This window comes from Medicago truncatula, chromosome 1, assembly GCF_003473485.1.
Source record: "Medicago truncatula cultivar Jemalong A17 chromosome 1, MtrunA17r5.0-ANR, whole genome shotgun sequence".
NCBI lineage: Eukaryota > Viridiplantae > Streptophyta > Magnoliopsida > Fabales > Fabaceae > Medicago > Medicago truncatula.
In genome coordinates this window covers 1,922,921-1,945,508 of record NC_053042.1, presented here as the reverse complement: position 1 = coordinate 1,945,508, position 22,588 = coordinate 1,922,921, and the positions used below count along the sequence as shown (strand labels likewise).

At 34.4% G+C, this 22,588-nt stretch overlaps 3 protein-coding genes across 3 annotated transcripts; 2 read left to right on the top strand and 1 right to left on the bottom strand.

The window, feature by feature from the left end:
• Window positions 1-1,535: 1,535 nt before the first annotated feature.
• On the top strand, window positions 1,536-8,356 carry LOC25481914 (uncharacterized). Its single transcript, XM_013610324.3, has 5 exons — window positions 1,536-1,747; window positions 1,968-4,478; window positions 4,728-6,437; window positions 7,097-7,346; window positions 7,430-8,356. The coding sequence occupies exons 2-5, from the start codon at window positions 2,061-2,063 to the stop codon at window positions 8,032-8,034; spliced, it is 4,983 nt and encodes a 1,660-aa protein (XP_013465778.1). The 5' UTR covers window positions 1,536-1,747; window positions 1,968-2,060; the 3' UTR covers window positions 8,035-8,356.
• A 4,585-nt stretch (window positions 8,357-12,941) lies between these two features.
• Window positions 12,942-18,402, top strand: LOC25481913 (probable ADP-ribosylation factor GTPase-activating protein AGD14). Its single transcript, XM_039827338.1, has 13 exons — window positions 12,942-13,040; window positions 13,255-13,316; window positions 13,690-13,777; window positions 13,873-13,934; window positions 14,111-14,207; window positions 14,438-14,839; window positions 15,445-16,047; window positions 16,435-16,590; window positions 16,672-16,779; window positions 17,025-17,108; window positions 17,546-17,678; window positions 17,767-17,809; window positions 18,023-18,402. The coding sequence occupies exons 1-13, from the start codon at window positions 12,942-12,944 to the stop codon at window positions 18,147-18,149; spliced, it is 2,064 nt and encodes a 687-aa protein (XP_039683272.1). The 3' UTR covers window positions 18,150-18,402.
• A 1,531-nt stretch (window positions 18,403-19,933) lies between these two features.
• Window positions 19,934-21,998, bottom strand: LOC25481912 (molybdate transporter 1). The gene is made up of 2 exons (XM_013610322.3): window positions 21,687-21,998; window positions 19,934-21,441 (listed from the first exon to the last, which is right to left on the bottom strand). Exons 1-2 carry the CDS (start codon window positions 21,922-21,924, stop codon window positions 20,315-20,317), a joined length of 1,365 nt encoding a protein of 454 aa, XP_013465776.1. The 5' UTR covers window positions 21,925-21,998; the 3' UTR covers window positions 19,934-20,314.
• Window positions 21,999-22,588: the final 590 nt, after the last annotated feature.

Genomic DNA, 22,588 nt, shown 5'->3' with positions numbered 1-22,588 from the left:
TCTATATAAGGACTTGCACAGTTGAAGAACTACAAAAAAACTTCTATCATTTTACAAGTGTCATTACTATATCAAATTCAATAGCGCTTAACCAATAAGAAAAATTCTTATAAACTTTCAATGTAGAATTTCTTAAGTGTTAAGAAGTCTATTGCATTTTAAGTTTATCACACATATCAAGTGTAAACACAATCTCTTTTATTTGTTAAAATCTGATTGTAAAAGTCCTCTTGTGTGAGGCAATGAAGTCTCTTGCCGTGTGTTTGACCAATTTGTAATCTTGTGTGTTATAGTGAAAAATTCCATGGACGTGCAAGAGGACTGGACTAACCTCGGATTGTGATAGGAACCAGAATATTTTACTTGTGTTGTCTTCTATATATATACAAAAACAAACACACAAGATTACCGTAAATATTCAAAATAAGATAAAAAAAAAGGTTAATTAAATAAATGGTCCCTGTAAATATTCAAAATTTTATTTTTAGTCCCTACAAAATAAAATTACATTTTTTAGTCCCTATAAAATTTTCCATCAACATTTTTACCCTATAAATTTTCCATCAGCATTTTTAGTCTCTATAAAATTTTCAACCAGCATTTTTAGTCCCTAAAATGTTTAAGAAAAATGTCACAGGGACTAGAAAATGTGATTTTATTTTGTAGGGACTAAAAACAAAACTATGAATATTTATAGGGACTAAAAACTTAATTATAAAAAAAAAAATACACAAGGCACTAACTGAAAAAGAAAAAAAAAATCAAACAAGGAATGAATGAAGTGCGGAAATCAAACACCAATATTCAACATTACATCATCAAAATTACCTTTTGTACATGTACCGCTTTTTAATCATATTCTCAAACCCTAACATTTATCGCTTAGAACGATCAAACCACACCATTTATTAATCTAGCATGAATGCCATTATTGTCATATACACCGCAATACACTCTTTTATTCTTAAACTCTGATTTTACTTCGTAAATATTTAAAACATTACCAATAACAAAATTACATTTTTTCCCATGTTTAACAATATATAAATAGAAAATCGAGAACAAAAACTAATTACAACCGCTTCAGAAGTTAATTTGTATTCACATTTGTAAAATTAGAAACAACAAAATATATGTGTCAATATCAAACAAGTTTTTATTTTTGAAATTTTAACAGTAATTTTCTTCAAAATATTGTTGATTCCTTTATTAAAATTTAATATTTTGATAATAAAAAATATAATTTGTAAAAATAAAATACATCTTCTAGAAGAATTTTTTTTCTATTTTTTATAATGAAGATAAAACTTAATTGAGAAGAAAAACAGAATATTTGTTTGTATTTTGTAGATTACAAGGATATAGTCATGATTTGATATAAGTTCATAGACCACACCACAGTGGAACACAACCCAGCAAAATATTTTGATCAAACGGTTCTATGTTTATCCACGTGTCATTAATCCCTCTGATCCATATTTTCTAGCATTTTCTTTTTCCTTTTCTATCATTTTTTCATTTTTATTTGGGTATTTTCAATTTTCATTATAAACTCTTTACCCTGAAAGAAACCCTAGTTTTCTCTCACGGTTAAAAAAACAGAAGAAAAAAAAAAGAGGAAAAGAAATTATTTTTATTTTCAATTTTAGGGTTTCAAATCGGCGAGGATGGGATTCTCAAACCCTAATTGATGAAATTGGGGCTTTTGATCTTTCCGATGTCTTAAATCAATCGGCTACTGCGTAAGGTACGTGTGTCAATTTTCAATTTTGATTAGTTTTTCGTTAATTTTTGGTTGATTTTGATTAATTTTGTTGTTGATTTGATGGGTGGGTTTGTTTGATTCAGTTTTGAAGTACATTGCATGTGGGTTATTAGATATGAATATGATCAATTTTGTTTTTTTAGTTTTGGGTAATTTTTTTGAGGTATTGTTTGTGAATTTTTGTTTTGGTTTGGTTTTTCAGATCTGAAGTTAATGCATTTGGTGTTATGTGTGAGGGAATGTGAAAATTGTGTGAATTTTGGTTGGGGGTGTGTGTAGTGTAGATTAATTGTTCATGGACGGCAGGGAGGATAACTCAAATGGTGCTGTTGTTCCTAAGAAATCAAGATCTCTGGATCTTAAAAGTTTGTATAATTCGAAATTGACCGAAGGGGCACCAAAGGAAAATTTGAAGCGAAAGGGTAGTGGTAGTCACGGGGGTGGTGATGAGAAGGGGAGTAAACGAAAGAAGGTAAGAAAGGAGGTGGCTTTAAGTAGTTTAGATAATGCGGATGGTGGCGGTAAGCAGGTTGCTGATGAGGAGGATTTGGGTGAACCGGAATTGGGGGTGAGTGAAGGGTTTCATAGCATTAGCGGGCTTAATGGAGTTTTGGTAGGTGTTGCTAGTGATGTTTGTATTCCTAAGCGTAAGAGGACTTTAGTGGGGCGGAAGAAATCTGATGACGGTCAATCATCGAATCCTGTAGGGCATCCCAGGCAGGAAATTGGCAGCGATGATCTGGGGCCTAAGGTAGGTAGTGATGATTCGGGTAGGGCAGTTCAATCTTCAAAGGTTAATTTGAAGAAACGTTTTGATGAATTTAAGGAAAATAGGAATAGTGATTCAAATTCAATTTCAGCTCAGCATTTGAAGCAGAACGGGGATCATGCCCCTGATTCTGTTGTAAATAGTGGCCGTTCATCTTCAAAAAAGTCAAAAAAAAGGGATAGGAAACATAAGGTTCTGGCTTCTGATAAACCTAGGGTTTCCAAGGAGGCTGAGCCTTTGATTAATAGCTGTACAATATCTGTTGAATTGCATGAAGACGATGAGGAAAATCTTGAGGAGAACGCCGCAAGGATGCTTTCTTCAAGGTTTGATCCAAGCTGTACCGGGTTTTCTTCTAGTAGCAGGTCTTCTCCCCTGCCATCAGCTAATGGTTTGTCCTTTTTGCTATCTTCTAGTCGAAATATTGTTAATCATGGCTCAAAGTCTCGGTCGGGTTCGGAATCAGCCTCAGTTGATACTGCTGGCAGACATCTGAGGCCAAGGAAACAATACAATGATAAGGAAAAAAAGTCACGGAAGAGGCGTCATTTTTATGAAATTCTCCCTGGTCATGTAGATGCATATTGGGCATTGAACCGTAGGATTAAAGTATTTTGGCCTTTGGACCAGAGCTGGTATTATGGCCTTGTCAATGATTATGATGAGGCGCAAAGGCTTCACCATATCAAATATGACGACCGAGATGAAGAATGGATTAATCTCCAAACTGAGAGGTTCAAACTCTTGTTACTTCGTAATGAAGTTCCTGGACGTGCAAAGGGGGGAAGGGCTTCGACAAAAAGTAGAAGGTCTGATCAGCAAAATGGAAGCAAGTCGAGAAAAGAAAAGCAAAGAGGAGAAGAGATTAAGGAGGATGACAGCTGTGGTGGGAGCTCTATGGACTCTGAGCCTATAATTTCATGGTTGGCTCGATCTTCTCATCGGCTTAAATCTTCTTCTTTTCATGGCATTAAGAAACAGAAAACTTCTGTCACACATCCAAGTACAACCTCATCATTGCTATATGACGAACCCGTCTCAGCACAGGGAAATGGAACTAAAAGTTCTTCCAGGGGTGTTGCAAATAATCTGTCTTGTGGTTCTTTAGCACAAGATAAGTTGGGTGATAATTTGAGGGAGAAGTCCGCATTGCAAAGCACCACTCAAATTAAAGATCGCAAACAGCCCACTGTTTATTTTAGAAAGCGGTTTCGAAGGCCAGCTCCAATGTCGCCTCCTGTGCCTAAAGAGAAACACATCATTGTAAGTACACCCTGTTCTATATCTGGTGATCATGTGGTTGGTGGGATTCAGAGTGTAAAAGAACCAAGTGGCAGGAGGTTTGAGGGGCCACTGTGGTTCAATTATAACGAGGGAATATTAAAAATGATTTGGGACATGGAGTCAGCATCATTCAAATTTGACTTACACTTCCCTATAAAGCTGATATTAAATGAAGCTTTTCAATCCGAAAACTTGTGGCTGCTCAATGCTGTTTTGCTGCTTCGGTATGGGACAGTTGTGACCAAGTGGCCAAGAGTTTGTCTAGAGATGCTTTTTGTTGATAACGTGGCTGGGTTGAGATTTCTATTGTTTGAAGGCTGCTTGAAGATGGCTGCAACCCTTCTCTTTTTTGTCCTTAGGGTTTTCCATCAACCTGCTCCCCTAGGGAACAATGACTTGCACTTGCAGCTTCCATTTACATCTATTGGATTCAAGCTTTCCAGTCTTCATGCTATCAAGCAGCCACTTGTGTTTGCAATATATAATTTCTCCAGATTGAAGAATTCAAATTGGGTGTACTTGGATTCTAAGCTTAAGAGGCACTGCATACTCAGTAAGCAGCTCCATCTATCTGAATGCACATACGATAACATCCAGGCACTTCAGCATGGATCAAGCAAGTTCACGGCAGCTTCCATCAGTGAGCCCTCATCAGTCAAGGTACTTCTTCCCTTTTCTTTTTCTCTCTATTTCCTGATTGTTAGTTTGGTATTTTCACATTGGCCCTTTTGAAAACTTGCCATATTTTTTTTAAAGGAAAATGTTAGTAGTTAATTTGTTAGTAATTATTTAACACTTGTTCCTATTGATTCAACATAGTACATTATGTAAAAATTTCTAAAAATCACTGCAAGTTAGCTTATGTTGGGTTTTGTTTTGAATCTAATCATGCAACTTCTGGATGAACAGGTAGTGAGGAAGAGGAGTAGACCAGGGATTAACATCATGGGTGTTTCCAAAGTGTCCACTCAAGTTGATACTCATCAATCTTCTGATGCCGGCGAGAGGAAGCTTCCTCCATTTGCTCTTTCTTTTGCTGCTGCACCTTCATTTTTTCTCTGTTTGCATCTCAAGTTGCTGATGGAGCAGTCGACAGCTCATCTAGACCTTTGTAATCATGTACCAGAGGATGGTCAGGAAGATGCTGCCTTGGGGACAGGTGGTTATTCCAGCATTGATGATTGTTCTAACCCGAATTCAGAAATTATTCTGCGGAAAGATACAACTTTGTCGAATGACGCTGCAGGTGATGGATTGTCATGTGTTGCGTTAGATCAATTAACCGGTCCCTCTACTTGTGGTGATCGAGTTGTCTCTCAAAATGACCAGAATACTGGTCTTCTTGGCACTGGAACTTCTATTTCCCATGGGTCTGAGAGGTTTGGTAATATTCACTCACCAGAGTTGCAATCCCATCATTCAGCACAGAAGCCAGGATCATTACCTTCAAGTTCTTTAATACACAAGGATAAGGCGGACAATGGTTCTCCATTTAATGGTGATCTACGTGTCCAAATCCCTTCAGTTGATGAATTTGAGAAACCTAATGCTCAACAGTCTCCTGTTTTGTCTTGGAATATGAATGGGAGCGTTATTCCAAGCTCCAATAGAACTGCTCCAAGAAGTTCTTACCGCCGGAATAATTCGTTGTCGTTGGGATTCCAGTCACCTGCATGGTCTGACAGCAAGACTGACTCCCTTTACAATGATTTTAGCAATGGACCCAAAAAGCCACGTACCCAAGTATCATATTCAGTGCCTTTTGCAGGGTATGAATTAAGTTCAAGGCACAAAAGCCATAATCAGAAAGGGCTTCCTAAAACACGTATTAGAAAGGCTAGTGAAAAGAAGTCCTCAGATGTTGCTAGGGTCCCTGAAAAGGATTTTGAATGCTTATCTTGTGATGCAAATGTCTTGATTACAGTTGGTGATAAAGGGTGGAGAGAATATGGGTCCCATGTTGTATTGGAGTTGTTTGAACAGAATGAGTGGAAACTCTCTGTAAAAATTTCAGGAGTCACAAGGTATTCATACAAAGCACATCAGTTTATGCAGCTCGGATCAACAAATCGTTTTACACATGCAATGATGTGGAAAGGAGGGAAGGATTGGATCTTGGAATTTCCTGACAGGAGCCAGTGGGCTCTATTCAAGGAGATGCATGAGGAATGCTACAACCGTAACCTCCGTGCTGCTTCAGTTAAAAACATACCTATTCCTGGTGTTCATTTGATAGAAGAAAATGATGATGATGTATCTGAGGCAACTTTTGTTCGCGGCACTATGTACTTCCGACAGCTTAAAACAGATTTTGAGATGGCTCTGGATTCATCCCGTGTACTGTACGACATGGATAGCGAGGATGAGCAATGGTTTTCAAACATTCGAAGTTCTGAGAACTACAACGGTGACTTGAATGGGATCACGGAGGAGTTGTTTGAGAAGACAATGGACTTGTTTGAAAAGGCTGCATTTGCTAAGCTGCGTGATCAGTTTACACCAAATGAAATAGAGGAACTTGCGCTTCATGTCGGACCTTTGTGTATTGTCAAAATCATTTATGACCATTGGCACCAGAGAAGGCAGAAGAAGGGAATGGCTTTAATACGGCACTTTCAGGTACTGTTCAATTACCTCTCTTATTATGTTATTATACTTTTATTTCCAGGAATGTCTGTTTCTTTTTAATGCCTTCATTAAAATGATAGTCTAGCTTTTCTGAGATACTTGAAGAGTTAGATGAGAGAAGGGGAGTAGGAAGAGAAATTAATACCTGCAGTACACTTAAAATATGTCTTGAGGTTTTTCAAAAAAAAAAAAAAACTAATTGTTTTGGCATCGTTGGACATTGAATTGTGGTGCTTGTTATTTGTTGTTCTGATTTAAATTTTAAATGCTTTTCACAGTATTGATGTGATGGCTTCCAAGTTAAAGGTTTATGTTGTGCTCATTATTGAATGGTATTTTGTAATCAATTGGCTTGATGTGGTGATTAGTGGTAGTTTCTGTATCTTAGAATGCTTTCATTGGTTATATGTTATCAACAGAGTTAATTCAAGTGTCAGTTCCTTAATCAAATGGTTGGATGGCCGTAGTTACATATGTTGCATATATTAGTTGCTGGATACAGCTTTGGATGATTTATAAATGGGTGTAATTATGTATTTGATTGGGTGTAAGCATGATGACTTAATGTAGTATACCTTGCTTTTTTCTGGGGATGACATGTATATGTATGCTTGGTTATTGTTTGCCTGAAATTTTCATGTGCTTTTCAGCCCCCTATGTGGGAACGATATCAACAGCAGCTGAAGGAGTGGGAAGTAGCCGTGACCAAGAATAACCTTTCTTCTAATGGAAGCCTGGATAAGGGTGCAACTTTGGAGAAGCCCTCCATGTTTGCTTTCTGTTTGAAACCAAGGGGTTTGGAAGTACAGAACAAAGGATTAAAGCATCGATCTCAAAAGAAAATATCAGTCTCTGGGCATACAAACCGTTTTAGATATCATGATGGCTTCCACACTACTGGTAAGAGTTGTTTTCATTTGTTATTATTACACTTAAAAAAAAATTAAGAACTTTCTCCTTACATTTTTCTGTTGCAACCTCAGGTAGAAGACCAAATGGCCTGGCATTTACTGATGAAAGGTTTGTATACCCAGGCCATAGTTATGATTCTTTGGATGATTCTCCATTGCCTCTGACGTCACCTAGAGTATTCTCCCCACAAGATGCTGCCAGCATGAAATATTATTCTATGAGCAATGATGCATACTACAGAAATCATATGCAGAAACTTCACAGGAGCAAGTCCAAGAAACATGGGTCATTTATGTATAATAATGGTTCACAGCCGTCAGGTTCTAACAGTCAGAGAATGCCTGTGTCAGAAAAAAGAAACGGAGTTCGAATGATCAATCATGACTTACCAGGTCACAGGCAGTACGCACCGGATTGCCCTCAGAAGCATGGGGTTGAACAATTGGATGGTTCAGACTGCGTGCCGCAGCAATTGGATGAGGAGTTTAGACTGCGCGAAGCACAAAATGCTTCTCTCCGTGTACGTAACACAGCTAAGTTTAAGAGACACAGGGCTAACAACTTGCATTCTATGGCAGAGGTGGCAATTCACAGGGCAATGGTTGCTCTTATGACTGCTGATGCGATAAAGGCTTCCAACGAAGTGGTTGGTGGTGGTAGTAAAACCAACAGCTGAGCTCAAACTTCAATAATCTTTCGTCTGCAAATGTAGCTGCGAAGAGGAGATTTTGTTGCTGCGAAGTTCATCTCTTTATCATTGTCTACCTGAACCTTTTTTTGTTTTCCAGCTTGAGATCTGCTCTGTTCAGATTTTACTGTTGCATTGATCTCATGGTATAGGTCTTTTAAATTTTTGGATACCTATATTTGTACAGATTCTCCCCCTCCCCATTTGGCGTTTGTGCCCTCCTTCCGGCTCCCTCCTCCCCTTCTCAGTTTCAAATATTCAACATGAAAATAGAAATCGGCCAATAATACAACACCAGTTTGAACTGAAATTTAGTCGTGTTTCTTTGGAAATTTTTTAGCGAATGGTTAGACTATATTGCATATAGCACGCTGAAGTTAATCGCTTCTGCAGCCAGAGGAAGCACACGTTAATTTAGTCCAATCCAAGGGATCTTGATTCGATAAAAACCAGACAGTTTGTATTTAAATTTCATTAAATTGCGTTTACAAAACACTCAAAATACAAGCTGTCTGATTCTTGTCCAACAAAAGAGATCAACAATTGTGTGACTTTCGAAAACCCAAAGGCTTGTTTGATTACTGTTTCTGAGAATTATAGTTGTGAAATTTAAGATAAAAATTATTTTGTTTAAACTTTGTAAAATTGTTCTAAAAAACTTTATTTTTTGTCTTTTAAAACCAAGTAATCAAACAAGCCCTAAATATATTTTCCGTGTTTTTAAAACAATGAAATTAAGTCCTGGTGATTTAAATTGATAGGGACAATGCATAATGTATGCAAAGTTCAGGGTTCAAACCCTAACAAAAAAAAAAAAATTAAATTAAGAACTTTGTCTCCTAGTAAGTACCTCAAGTATTCTTACTTGGCTCACCCCTATGCTAATAGACTAATTGAGTCGGTAGTAATTTTTTTAAAAGATGTTCTTTTAGTATCATCTAACAATTGTTCTTTTTTTCAACAATTTTTTTTATAACTAAAAAATAAAATGGTTAATTAGATAAATGATTCTTATCAAGTTTTTAGTCCCAAAGAAAAATCGTACATTTAGTCCCGTAATATTTTCCTTTGCATTTTTAAAGATCAAAAGTTTAGACAATTTTTTTATAGAGATTAAAAAAATGTTGATGAAATTTTAGAAGAATAAAAAAATGCAAGTTTTTTTAGTAGAGTGAAAACAAAATTCTATATATTTATAGGAATGATATACTTAATTAACCCAAAACAAAATATCAAACAAGCCTTGAAACTATTCGTTGTTTTCTAAACAACAACGAAATTAAGATCTTTGACTTCTTAGTAAGTATCTCAAAGTATTTTTATTTGGCTAATCGGCTTAGCCCTTTGGATATGCTATGAGAATAATAATTGAGTCGGAAGCGGTTGATTTTGTTTTTACCAAGGTTTAACTACATTTCAAATCATCGATTCTAATTTTTATGAATCGAGCCAATTTTTTGTTTTTTTAGAAGAGTTATGTTGTCAACTCTCCCAACACCATGTTGGTTACATTGCGAGTATAAATGTGAAAAATTGGGGAACAAGATACCTAACATTATTAACGGAGATTGAGTTTAACAGAAAGAGCAACTCTGTCATAACACGATCAATCAAAAAAAACATACGCAAAATAAAATTTTATAAAAAATAACATAAAAAATAAAATAAAACCTAACACAACCAAATGTGTAATTCACTATCAATAAATTGCAATCACTCTTTATATTGATTTTCATACTAACTAACCTTGCGTTGAAGTCTATTCAATGCTCTGCTGTGCCATAGCTGTAACCAAGACAATACCTTTGCAATCTCTGGAGGAAGAGCTCTGAAAAAAAAGATTTTTTTTTCAATTGATTAATAGTATATGAACAAAACGAATTTGATTTGAAATAATTAAAAGAGAAAAATCAAACCTGTAAGATTTTGCCAAAACAATTTTTAAAATGAAATGGCTGTTAGGGTTTGATGAGCTGACATTGGAGAAGATGAGGAAGAGGTAACCAAAGTTCACATAAGACAGTGTTACATGGTGTAAATGTAGGTTTAGTGCCCCCAATTCATATACTATCGCAAGAATTTTAGAAAAAAAAAATGACATTTCGAATCGGCGCGAACAATATATATATATATATATATTTTGTATTCAAACCACGGGCACAAATATAAATGCGCTATGTTAAGCGGTATGAAGAAGATCGAAATATAATTTGATAACATTAATAAAACTAACCATACATAGATGAAGTCGTAAACATAAAATGATTGAGGGATAAAAAGATACCGAATCAAGCATATTTATATGATAATTACTTTTTCATCCATTAATTATTTTTTCTTTACAACTTCATCCATGTATGATTAGTTTTATAATATTTTTGTTGAATTTTGTTGCGCTCTTCTCCGTACCGAGTAGCATAATTCATTTATCTTTGCTCCCTCTTAGGTTTGAATACACAAAAATATTTGTTCTTGCCGATTCAAAATAACACTTTTTCCCCTCATGTTCTTGCGATATTGTGTTTCTTTCTAAGTTGGGGACCTATGTTGTTGTCGATATCAATAAAAAATGGATTCTAGAGTTTGTGTTTCACTCGTTATGTATTTTTAATTAAGAATTGATATTTGTATAACCATTTTTGAGATAATTTTTGGGACAACCTTTTGTCCACCGCCTCTGGGTAGAAGAAAGACACTAAATACTTTGTCCATACTAAAAGATATTATTTATTTTATTAGTTGAAGTTGAAGTTTGACTTGGTATCGGTATCTTGTAAACAAAATTAATTAAAAATTAATTTCTTTTAAAATAAATTAATATAAAAATATGACATGACATTAAATGGTTGGAGAAACGACCATTTTGGTCCCTATAGATGTGCACCTCGCTGTCATAATGGTTTATGACCGAGGATAAAAAAACAAAATAGACTCCAACTTTCGTTAGAAGCTTTAGTTCCTGATGTTAAATTCGACCATTAAAAGCCGAGTTGACAAATTTTTTGATGTATGATGTGACATAGGAACTAAAGTGCTAGAAAAAAAATTCAAAGTTATCACTTTAGTCCCTATGCGACATCATACATTAAATACCAAAATCGAATCACACGATGATGGGTGGTGATGGAAACTCTTCCTAAAATAGCGTTGCTCGTTCGTTAAGAATGGGGTGGTGGTGAAAAATCGAATCACATGAATGCTTTACTTTGTCACTAAGAACTTTATGATCAGAATAAACATAAGTATGAAAACATTCATTTCTTGTAAAGCAGGGATAAGGCCCTGCACAAATAGAATACATAAACAAAAAATATTAGGTATATGGTCATTAGCAGAATTTACTTAGGTCCATGGTAGTGTTCACTTACTGTCAGCTAGGTCCCTGACAGTTTTTACTTACTATCAGTTAGGTCATTGACAATGTTCAGTTACTATCACTAACCTTGTGGTTGTGGGTTTCAAATAAAACAAGCTAATGGTCAGGCGACGGCGCAACGACGACGAGGGTAGGACTGATGGAGAAACGCAGTGAACGAACAACAAATGAACGACAATTGTTTTGCTTTTTTGGACGGAATGGGTCAAGGGAAATGAAAAGTTTTTGTTTGGATGGAGAATGGGAAACAACACTTGGTTACTAATAAAATGACTTCTGGTTTCTGTCACTTTAGTCCCTATGCGACATCATACATCCTTGTCAGCAAATAAAAAAACCAACCCAGTTTTTAACTGTCAAAATTAACATCAAGGACTAAAATGACTAACGAAAACTGGAGTGAGAGACTGATTTGTATTTTTTCTGAATCATGAACTATCGTGGCAACGAGGTGCACATTCATGATCAAAATAGATGTTTCCCCTTAAATGATTAGATGGTGATAAATATATCCAACCAAACCCCTGGATACTAGAGCGTTCAGTGTGTTTTATTATCAAGAATAAAAAATTCTAACTCACTAAACATGAAAATGAAAAGTTGAAAAGTTGTGTATAAATTTTGTTTTAAAAAATAAATAATATTTGAAAACAATTTTTTATAAACTTATATCAACGATATATTTCTAACTTCACTTTTCTAAAAATGTTTATGGGTAACCTTAAAATAAAATAACATATTTATTTTGATAAAATAAAAATAAAAATTTGGCATAAGAAAATAAAACACTATTTTCTACATGTTCGAAATCTATAAAAATTAAGTGATTTACAATTTAAAAAAAATAATCCATCAACGTTTTAATATTAAAATCTCATCTAAGTTTCTATCTATTTGAGAGTAATCCTATCCATTGACATTTACTAATATTAAATCAATGGTCCTTATTAAATTGACCTAAGATGGGAAAATATACCAATTTCCGCATGCTAAACATTGCCATTAGAATATAAATAAACTAGGGTACAAGTGACAAAAGAGGCAAAAAAAAACTTGTGATACCGTTATTACCGGCAATTTCTCCTCCTTGACTCAAACACCAACAAAATTTTCTTGAGTGGACAAAATCTTTGTCCCAAATTTGTCAGTCAAACCTTTGTGTTTCTACCATTGCTATCATTGTCCACAACAGCCATTATCATTAACATCATATTATTGACATTATCCATTAGATTAAAGAAGGTTAGTTTTCTAATGATTTTTCAATTTTGTTTAATTTACTATAGGTAACAAAAACATTGAACACTTTTTGTTTCTTGAGATGGTTTACAAACATTATAGTAATAGTCCTTTCAAAAAAAAAAAAAAACATTATAGTAATATTAACAAAATATATGATGTAAGCTAAATGGTGTTACATTACATCTTAACGTTCTATTTAAGATTTTAATTGATCAAATTGAAATATTTGGTGATGAAGGTTGCATGTTGATAGAGGAATAAATTTGAGCATTTGAAGATGGGAAATTCAAAGAAAGAAGAAGAAAGAGTTGAAAGAATAATTCGAGGTCTTTTAAAACTTCAAGAAAATCGAAGATGTATCAATTGCAATATCTTGGTATTATTTAATCATTTCTTAGCAATTCTATTTTTTTTTTTTTTTTTGTGATTAAATATAATAATTATAAACTTCTAGATTTTAGTTTCTGATTTGTCTCAGTTGATGCTCTCAAAATAGTTCTTAATTTTTTTTGTTTTTGTTTTATGCATGAAACATATTCTTATGAAATTGTACCTGACAAGCATAACATTGGCTGTGTTTTATGAATTAGGGACCACAATATGTCTGTACAACTTTCTCAACATTTGTATGCACAAATTGCAGTGGACTACAGTAAGCATTTTTTTTATTAAGTTTATTTTCTTTTTCATACAAATTGACCCTTTGATGAATTTATTTATCTTTATGATTTAATTTATATACATTGTCGGTGTAAAAGTTCTTTACACTGTCAATCAGTCATAATTATCAAATCATTGAAACATTTGATTTTAATCGTAACTATTTCTAAAGTCAGAGCGGTTGTGATTTACCGACAATGTAATCTTTTTACGCAAACATATGTTTATGTTTTATTTTATCATTGCTTCACTTCATTTAGTAGTAAAGTTGTGCAAATAATTTCTATGTATCTTGATGGAGATTTTCTTATCAATGTTGATACTCATTTGCATTTTTGTACTCACTAAGTTATATGAAATTTCAGTCGAGAATTCACACATAGAGTAAAATCTGTCTCAATGGCAAAATTTACTCCTGAAGAAGTTACTGCTCTTCAAGCTGGTGGCAATGAGGTGTGCATGAATTTTTTATTTATTTTTTAAATTTATTATATACCAAGTTACTAGATATTAACTTGGTAATAAATGTCTAACTTCAATTTATGCAGAGAGCAAAGCAAATTTATTTCAAAGGATGGGATCCCCTACGGCATTCTTATCCTGATTCCAGGTAACTTTTCATCTTTAAATTGTGGTCGCATCACAATCTTGATATTGCAGAAAATGGCGATCCGATATTGTAGTCACGTTACAATCCTTGCGTCGCGACCACAATTGTGATCACGAACCATTTTTTAAAGCCATGGTCCGTTTAGCTTATTATCTAACTCAGATATATATTTCCAGTAATATGCACAGACTTAGAGATTTTATCAAGCATGTCTATGTGGATAGAAAATATACCGGCGAAAAAAGTCAAGAAAATCTTCCCAGGATTAAATTGGTAACTTTATATACATTTTTACATGTACTATCTTATTTATTTTAGGCTCTTGGCATCTGAAAGTCACATTGAACCGACTAATCTGAGACGAGTCGGGTTGGTCCATTTAAGGATCAAAACCCTCTCAGTGACTTTTTCTTCATTCACAAGATTCGAACCTGATACATTGTTTAAGAGGAACAAACTCTATGACTGAAAATTTGTTGCTTTCGGTGTTTCTTTGAATACAGAATGACAAGGAGGAGTCCTATGAGAGTAAGAGGAGTAGTTCATTTCGTTTAGAGTTCATAACTACGAAGTCAAGTCCCGGTGCAAGAAGCAGTCCTGGTCCAAGAAGCGGTCCTGGTCCAAGAAGCGACAACTCGAGTTTCAGATATGTATATGATGAAAGCAGAAGTCCTAAATATGTTAGAAAATATTCCAGATATGGGGGAGTAACTAGAAGTCCTATAAAAATAGAGGTTGTTGATAACAGGTTTCGAGACGATGAATATAGAAACCGCAGGCTTTCGAATCTTGAATCAAAGCTAAAACAACTTTCAGTTGATGGTCAGAAGAATGTCGAAAGAATTCAAGCTCCGGTCGAAAGCTCTTCGGGTGAAAAAATAACGGAGAATGATTCATCTTCACAAGTAAGTGAGCCTTCTCAGTAAAAAAAGAAGGGTAGATTGCGCTTTTTGTCCCTGTAATATAAGCGTTTTTTGGTTTTAGACCATCTAACCTTTTTTTTTATTAAATTATGTATTGTAATTTAAAATTCTCATAGTTTTAGTTTCTGAAGTCATCTTTCTATGCAAGTTAGACGAAATGAAAAACAAAAAGCCATGTGGCACATTGGTACGACATGTCGCACGAGATTTTGGTGCCACGTGGACACGTGGTTGTGAGTTTCCATGTAGCATGGCCACATGGCTTTCTACTAAAGCCCATCATGCTTGACATTGAAACACCCTTAATTTTGCAATGCATGTCATTTAGGACACCTTGTTTGAATTTTATGACGTTATGAATAAACTATTTGAGGTCCGATCGACACTTTATATTGAAGGCATGTCTCATATCTAACATGTGTCTGACGTCGACACAACACTGAAACATCACATGGTCACACTCAATTATTCTATTTTATTAAATTACTACTAGTGTCGACGTATGAGTGTTGGTGTTGTGTTCAATGTCCGTGTCTATGTCGGTGCTTCATAGATTCAAACTAAATCTTTGATGTATATTGTAAAAGGTTACAACTTCTGGTGGAGAAGGTTCTGTTGAGGAAAAACCATCTGAACAAAAAAGTAATAAATCAAGAAGCTTCAATGATTCGAGTATTAAGTCTCAAGCTTCTGATACTGCTATTGTACCTGTACAAGAAACACCAAGTATGACACAGGAAAGTGAAAATAACTGGGCCTCATTTGAAGTTTCTAATACTGCTATTGTACCTGTAGAAGAAACACCAAGCATGACCATGAGATCTTCTACAACAGAACCAAAACCTGAGGCAACAATATCAAATCCTTTAGACCTTTTACTTCTTGAATTGTCAGGCCCTTTTGCTCCAACCACTAGTGGCATATCAGAAGTTCCAAGTGGTGGCATTGTTCCAACAACTACAACATTAGAAATGGACTCTACATGGGATTTTCCATCTACTTCAATGGAGGCAAAACCTTCTAATGGTGCTCCTCCACCGCAATCTGAGCTACATGAGACAGAAGACTCCATTGAAGTTTCACATGCACATGAACCACCAAACATGCAATATCCTCCTTCTGTTTCAGTTGGTTGTAGTTCAATAGCACAACCAACAAATTCACCAAACAATGCGACTTTAAATAAAGAGGTGAGACATACAATATGACGTTTATAGTCTTTAGTACTTACAAATATATTATGTTTTGCATTTGGTTCTTGTTATTATATTTTAAGTCTCTAAAGTATTTGTTTATGTTGAAATTTATCCCTGTAATATGTAAAACATTTGATTGTAGTCCCTCTAATACGAGCTACATAAAGACTAAAACGAATATTACACACCTACTACAGGGATCAATTTCAATACGAACAAATTGCTATTGTTATGTGATACTCTATTAGTACAAAATGTTGTCAAATAGCGGCACTATTTTACTGTAATGTAGCGAAATTTGAGGAAACGGTTATTTTTCGTGATCCGTGAGTGACAACACTGATAGTTACTCATCTTATTCTATCATTTGATTACATGCAGCCATCATTTTCTCCTAGTACACATGAATCATCGCATGCTTTTACCGAAACTTCTTCAAAAACCACCCCAAATCATAATCAAGATACCAGACCTCCTGTTGGCTCTCAGCCTAATACTATGGAAACCAAGTCTAGTGGAAGAATGGAACTTCCAGAGGTAATAGATGCATCCATTTGTCACTACATTCTTTGTTTTCGCAGATACAGGAACCTTACTACCTAAATAATTTCTCTGCAGGACCTTTTTAGTACACGATACTTATCCGGCCCTGCAGCACATGCAGGCTGGCAGAATCTTCAACATCATGTCATGGGATATGGCATGCAGTATTACCCTAATGCAATGGTACACTCTTTGCATCTCATTATCAATTTTGATTTAATTCATACACACCGTTAGTGTAAATATTTTTTACAGTTTCAATCAATCATATTCGTCAGATTATAAAGAACATTTGACTTCATATACATTTTCAGTGTAAAAATTTTTACACTTACGATGTATCAAAATAAAACTCTATCAAGTTTAGTTTTAGTTTTTCTTGGTTTTGATATCAATGCTGATTGAATGATATGATGTTTCATTTGCAGCCTCCTCCAGCACTTCCAACTGCACCAAAATACATGAACCCGTTTGACATAACTGAAGGGAGAAGTCTAGCGCATGCAACATCGGTATGTACAACATTAAACTAATATATTATGCTGTAGTATGCCTTGCTATGATTCTATTGAAAACATTGTAATCTTGTTTGGATAAACTGCTTAATTAAGTGCTTATAGCTTATAGCATAAACACTTATCACATAGTGCTTACCTGAAGTCATTTCTATAACAGAAGATAAAATAAAGTCAAAATGTTTTCATATAAGCTGTCTTGGAAAGTATGAAAATAAGCTGAAAAAGCCTATGGACATGTCATAAGCCATTTCCATTTACTCTCTGAAACAGTCTTTCAAGTGCATGTGTTTTACTTAGCTTGAAGTAGAAGTTTTCTTCAAAGACCTCTCTCTGCAGTATTATCAAACTTGTATTTATCTAATTTACATCTTTAAGTGGATCCAATAAATAGTTTTAACCTTCAAAACTTGGTTGTATTTGTTCATTTGTAGTGTCCTACCATGGAATCAATGAACGGCGTGCTTCCAGCTGTACCGACAAGAACAGGACTAATGCATGCTTCAAGTCTTGGCTCTTTAGATACCACGGTGCCTTATTCCGCAAGTTATCCATCTCCAATTACTGGTATTGTAATTGTTATCTTCCATTTCCTTTGAATATTTTTTGTTTATTTGATTTTTCAAGGATATTATTCATGATTCAATCATCTCAGGTGTATGCTTTGATCAACATAATAATGAAGATCAACATTTTAGGTAAATTCTATTCTTGGCATTATATTATTAGATTATTTCTACATAGTGACTACTTACTAGATTATAGTAGTAATCTATAAAGCATGTAACCTAAAAGAAGGATACAAAGAAATCAAATTCAAATTAATTTGCAGAAATGATACATTCTCTTTAAAACTTGTGTATAAACATATACTAAAGAATAATATTGTAACGCTTTTCAATATTTTGTAGATCACAAAGAGTTGACACTTTCAATGGTTTTGGATCTCTAGACCCCATTCAACAGTCATATGGGGGATATGGGACACATGGAATTCCAAATTCTTTTTCCAATATAAGAAGAAATCCATTTGAATAATTTGGTATACTTCCACAATCTTCCTTCTTATGTCAGTCAGCCCATGAAAATTGGACAGTCAGTTAACCACTAGTTTCCTGTCTCATGTAAATATGAAAGCACATGGCATGGGCATATGTTTAAATTGCCCCTTCATTGTAATTTTGTGTAAATTTGTATTAATTTTTTTTTTTTTTACATAGTAATGCAATTAAAATATTTTCTCTTACTTCATCATTTAAGAACTAAGTGAAACTGATCTCTTATGCTGTTACTGTTGCCTAAAGGATCTCTATTGGCAGATTTAGATTGCCTGCAATCAGCATTCCACCTAGTGGCCCTAAGGGTGGGCTACCGCCTAGGGCCCCATGTTTAGATCGGATGATCTAAATTTTAAACTCGGTATTTCAATTGTTGTTTTTACCGAGTGTTTTTAAACTGTTCAATCTTGATTCAACGACCACTTATGTGCTGATTGCGTGAAGTGTGGAATTACTGACTACACGAAATCCAATTCCTAATTTTTTAAATCAAAGTGTCATGAGCACATTAGCATTGTTTCATATTCAACTTCAACTAAGAATACATCAAAATGATTGGAGTGTCCTTTATTTTAAAGATCAAAATTGGTTTCTTACTGTTTAACATCACATTACAAGGTCTTTACCAATTTTAAAACATTGTTAGTAGTTATTGAAAGACAAAGTGGAGTTATGGCAGGTAACCTAGGTAATAGTAATGCCTTGTGGGAACATAGCAGTCAACTTATAGACTCAACAGTGTTTGAAATATTTTAATCCCTTTCAACTTCTTGCCCTTTGTGTAACACATAGAGGGAAAGCTTTTGAATTAAAAACCTATAATGCTTGGGCATGAATCTAGCATGAAGAATGATTAGAAGAAAAAACCATTTGATACGTCTCCTATAGTCCTATAAGTGGTTGGTCCATATATTTCTAAATGCTTCTTTTTTCATGTGTTGAAGATTTTCAAGGATTTTTTTTTATTTTTTTTATTTTTTTTATCCTATTGAAGTGGATGAACAGAAGTCTAGAGTAATCTAATTAAGTGGAAGATAAGCTATACATACAATAATTTTGAAAAGATTGTGATTCATTCAAACCATATTCTATATATGAATTATCATCATTTTTTATACATATTCTAATTCTTCTTCATAATGTGTCTATATTGTGTAGAAATAAATGGTGAAAAAAATGAGGAAGAAAAAGAAAACACTATTAATAATGATGAATCTTTTTGGTTTTGATATGAATTTCAAAAGTTGGAATAGCATAACATAGTGCTCCATTTATGTAGTATAAGTTGCAAACCTTTTGGAAATAGAATTATTCGAGCATACAATTATTCTTCAAATTGTATTCGAAAAGGTGATCACATTAGCTAAAATTGGAAAGTTATTCCTTTTGTTGTTTTAATTTTCATTTCTTAAGAATGCAGTGTTACATCATGCATGTAAATGAACATATAGATTCTTATAATAAAGCAAGTGAATTCTCTTATACAGTTAGTTAAGTATCACACAGACAACAATGTATGCATGGCCCAGGAGCAAAAGCCAACAGAATTGAAATAATTCCTACCAACTGTAGACATTACTAACAAAGGGAAAATTGATAAATAGAACATTTCCGAATATATCATAGTTTTAAATTGCGGTTGCAGATACATTGCATTAGCGTGTTTTTAATATTGCAGGACATTACAAACTAATGTAGTTCGCAATTTCAATACAAATCAATCTTTAAAATAATACACATAAAAAAGTAGACCAAAATGAAAGATAAGTCGACAACAAACTGCGCTCCAATTTTAATTGCAAAGACCTCAAGAACTATTATGTTATTGTTGCAGCCACTTTTACAATACTAAAATAGATAACTAATAACAACAAACATTTTATTGAAGACTTTTCAGAGCTACATTTGCTAGGTACTTTTATGGGGATTTGGCTTGTCATCACAAATCCCACACATTCATGCAATCAATACAGTGTCGGTAATTCAGTTAGGACTGGACAATTTTGATTTCAAGCTCAATATTTTCAGACCGTGTGAAATTTGCTTGCTTTCTGCAAAGTTCGGTCTCAATCCAATGACCACCAATATTCTGATCGCATGAAATTTGTTACTTCAAATAATCCAAATCCATTTTATGGACCTATATTATGGTTTATCTTTTGTCAAATTCCTTAGCTTAAGAAGCAAATACACAATCATTCCAACCAAAAATCCTAGTGCTGCACTTGATCCCACCAATGAAACAGCAGTGCAAATAAGTGCCACAAAGGAATCTTCTTTGCTATTCATATCCCTAGCACACATAGCAAGTTCAAGACCAGCAAACAAAAGCAAAACACCTAAAATCCCAACTGGAAACTGCATTAAAATGTGTGCCAAAGAAGTTCCTAACACCAATCCCAATACCAATTTTGCAACACCAAGAAGTGCCACACACCCTCCACTCCTTCCACCAAATTTATACTGTCCTGCTAGTCCACCAGCACCATGGCAAGATGGCATTGCACCAAACCAACAACCAACCAAATTCATCAACCCAACTGTCACTGAAAGTGAAGTGACTGAAAAGTCCTTTTCAGGAAACAAATCCTTTGACAACTTACAAACAGCTATCACAGAGTTCAAGATTGTCAAAGGAAGTTGAGGAATTGTACCTTTGATAAAACCTTTCTTCCAAGCATGTTTAGTGAATTTCACCACTTCTATTGAAGAGGGTCCAAACTTAATTTCATGCACCACATTAGGCCTTTTTATGAATGCCAAAATAACACCTAAAACAAAGATTACAAAAGCAGAAGGAAGTGAAAAAAGAATCTTTTTCACTCTACTTGTCCTCTTTTTTTCACCACTTTCTTCACTATTACAACACCTATGATTTTCACTCTCACCAGCACCATTCACAATTACAATGAAACAAACACAAACAATGGCTAAAACCAATCCATCTAATCCAAACCAAGGTCTTTGACCTAAAGCTTTAGACTTTGGAAGATCTTGCATTTTCCTCACATATTTAACAGCAGTTAAAGCAAATGATAAACCTTGTGCTAGTTGAATTCCCCTCACAACAGATAAAGGAATAAACTTGTACACCAACTGCATCAACCCAGTGACACCTAATAATAACACCGCGCCGCTGGTCATGATTCCAGCTGCCATTATCTCCGGTACACCGAAGGTGGTGTCCGATAAGGCCTCGGCGGAAATTGACTTCATGGGCTGGACTGGCATAGGGACCCCATAAATGACACCAGTGAGCATGTTGCATACACCTATCAAATCAAACGCCACACATGAAAATGTCAGTGGCGGTGTCTGGTATCCGTGTTTGCTGTAGTGATTTCAAATATTAATTTTATCAAAATAAAATAAAAATTCAACTATTAATGTAAGTTAGTTATAACTAACTGTCATATAGTGGACAAAAAAATTTGTTACTTAGGAGATATAAATAATTTTTGCAACACATGAAAATCATGTAAATTTCTAAGTGATTTTGTAATATTAGAATATTTACCTGTGAAGATTAATGTGGTACCAAGGTTGAGGTTCCTTGATAGAGTTAAGGAAAGAACTATTGGTATGTAGGTGCCAAGGTCACCCATGGCACCATTTAGTTCAGCCCATTTTGAATGTAAAACCAAGTTGTTTTTCACTTTCTGGAAGTTCAAGTTGGCTGAGAATTTTTTGGTTGGATTGGTAATGGTGGTTTCAGGGTCTGAAATGGGAATTGAATGAGAGTTTTGGTTTGCCATGGTCCAAGATTTTGTTTTTGGGACTCATCATATAAAGTGTGCATGGTCCAAGATTTTATAGCATAGCCAACGGTATTTGTTAAACCAAAAGAAAAGCAAAATTACTTGTTATTCTCCACTTTCTCACTCTTTTATTCCTTCTATGATATGATTCTACTAGTACTATTTTTCTTTTAATAAATAAAATTTAGTGTGAGAGTGATTCTCGTTCAAGGTTTTTTGTTTTTGTTTTTTGTGTTCAAAGAACACTAAAAGAGGGATTTACATTTCTTAAAAAACACTAACATATTAATGTGCCCTTTTACCATTGTTATTCTAATTGCAAAACTACCTCATTGTTTTCACTATGTTTCTTACATAAAACTTTTAAAAATGTAATGCATAGTGACAACAAAGAGACAATTTGGCAACTTATAATGAAAAAAAACAGGAAATAAATTCTCAATCCAAATCAAACACATACATTATTGTTATATGTTTCTTTGTATCTCTCATAGAATTAAGGCTTAATACATGCTTTGATCCCTTAACTTATTTTCAAATTTTATTTTGGTCCCCTAACTATAAAGTGTCTCAATTTGATCCCTTATGTCTTTTGCCGTTACCTTTTTTGGTCCCATCCGTTACATTTGAACTGTTTGATCTATTTATCAAATAGAAACCG

Excerpts from the sequence above, each read along its gene's own strand:
- LOC25481914 (XM_013610324.3), top strand. The coding sequence starts at position 2,061 with ATGGACGGCAGGGAGGATAACTCAAATGGTGCTGTTGTTCCTAAGAAA. Across the intron at positions 6,438-7,096 it reads CTTTAATACGGCACTTTCAG|CCCCCTATGTGGGAACGATA; the intron begins GTACTGTTCAAT and ends TGTGCTTTTCAG. Across the intron at positions 7,347-7,429 it reads TGATGGCTTCCACACTACTG|GTAGAAGACCAAATGGCCTG; the intron begins GTAAGAGTTGTT and ends TTGCAACCTCAG.
- LOC25481913 (XM_039827338.1), top strand. The coding sequence starts at position 12,942 with ATGGGAAATTCAAAGAAAGAAGAAGAAAGAGTTGAAAGAATAATTCGA. Across the intron at positions 17,679-17,766 it reads TTATCCATCTCCAATTACTG|GTGTATGCTTTGATCAACAT; the intron begins GTATTGTAATTG and ends CAATCATCTCAG. Across the intron at positions 17,810-18,022 it reads AATGAAGATCAACATTTTAG|ATCACAAAGAGTTGACACTT; the intron begins GTAAATTCTATT and ends AATATTTTGTAG.
- LOC25481912 (XM_013610322.3), bottom strand. The coding sequence starts at position 21,924 with ATGGCAAACCAAAACTCTCATTCAATTCCCATTTCAGACCCTGAAACC. Across the intron at positions 21,442-21,686 it reads TACCACATTAATCTTCACAG|GTGTATGCAACATGCTCACT; the intron begins GTAAATATTCTA and ends TTGATTTGATAG.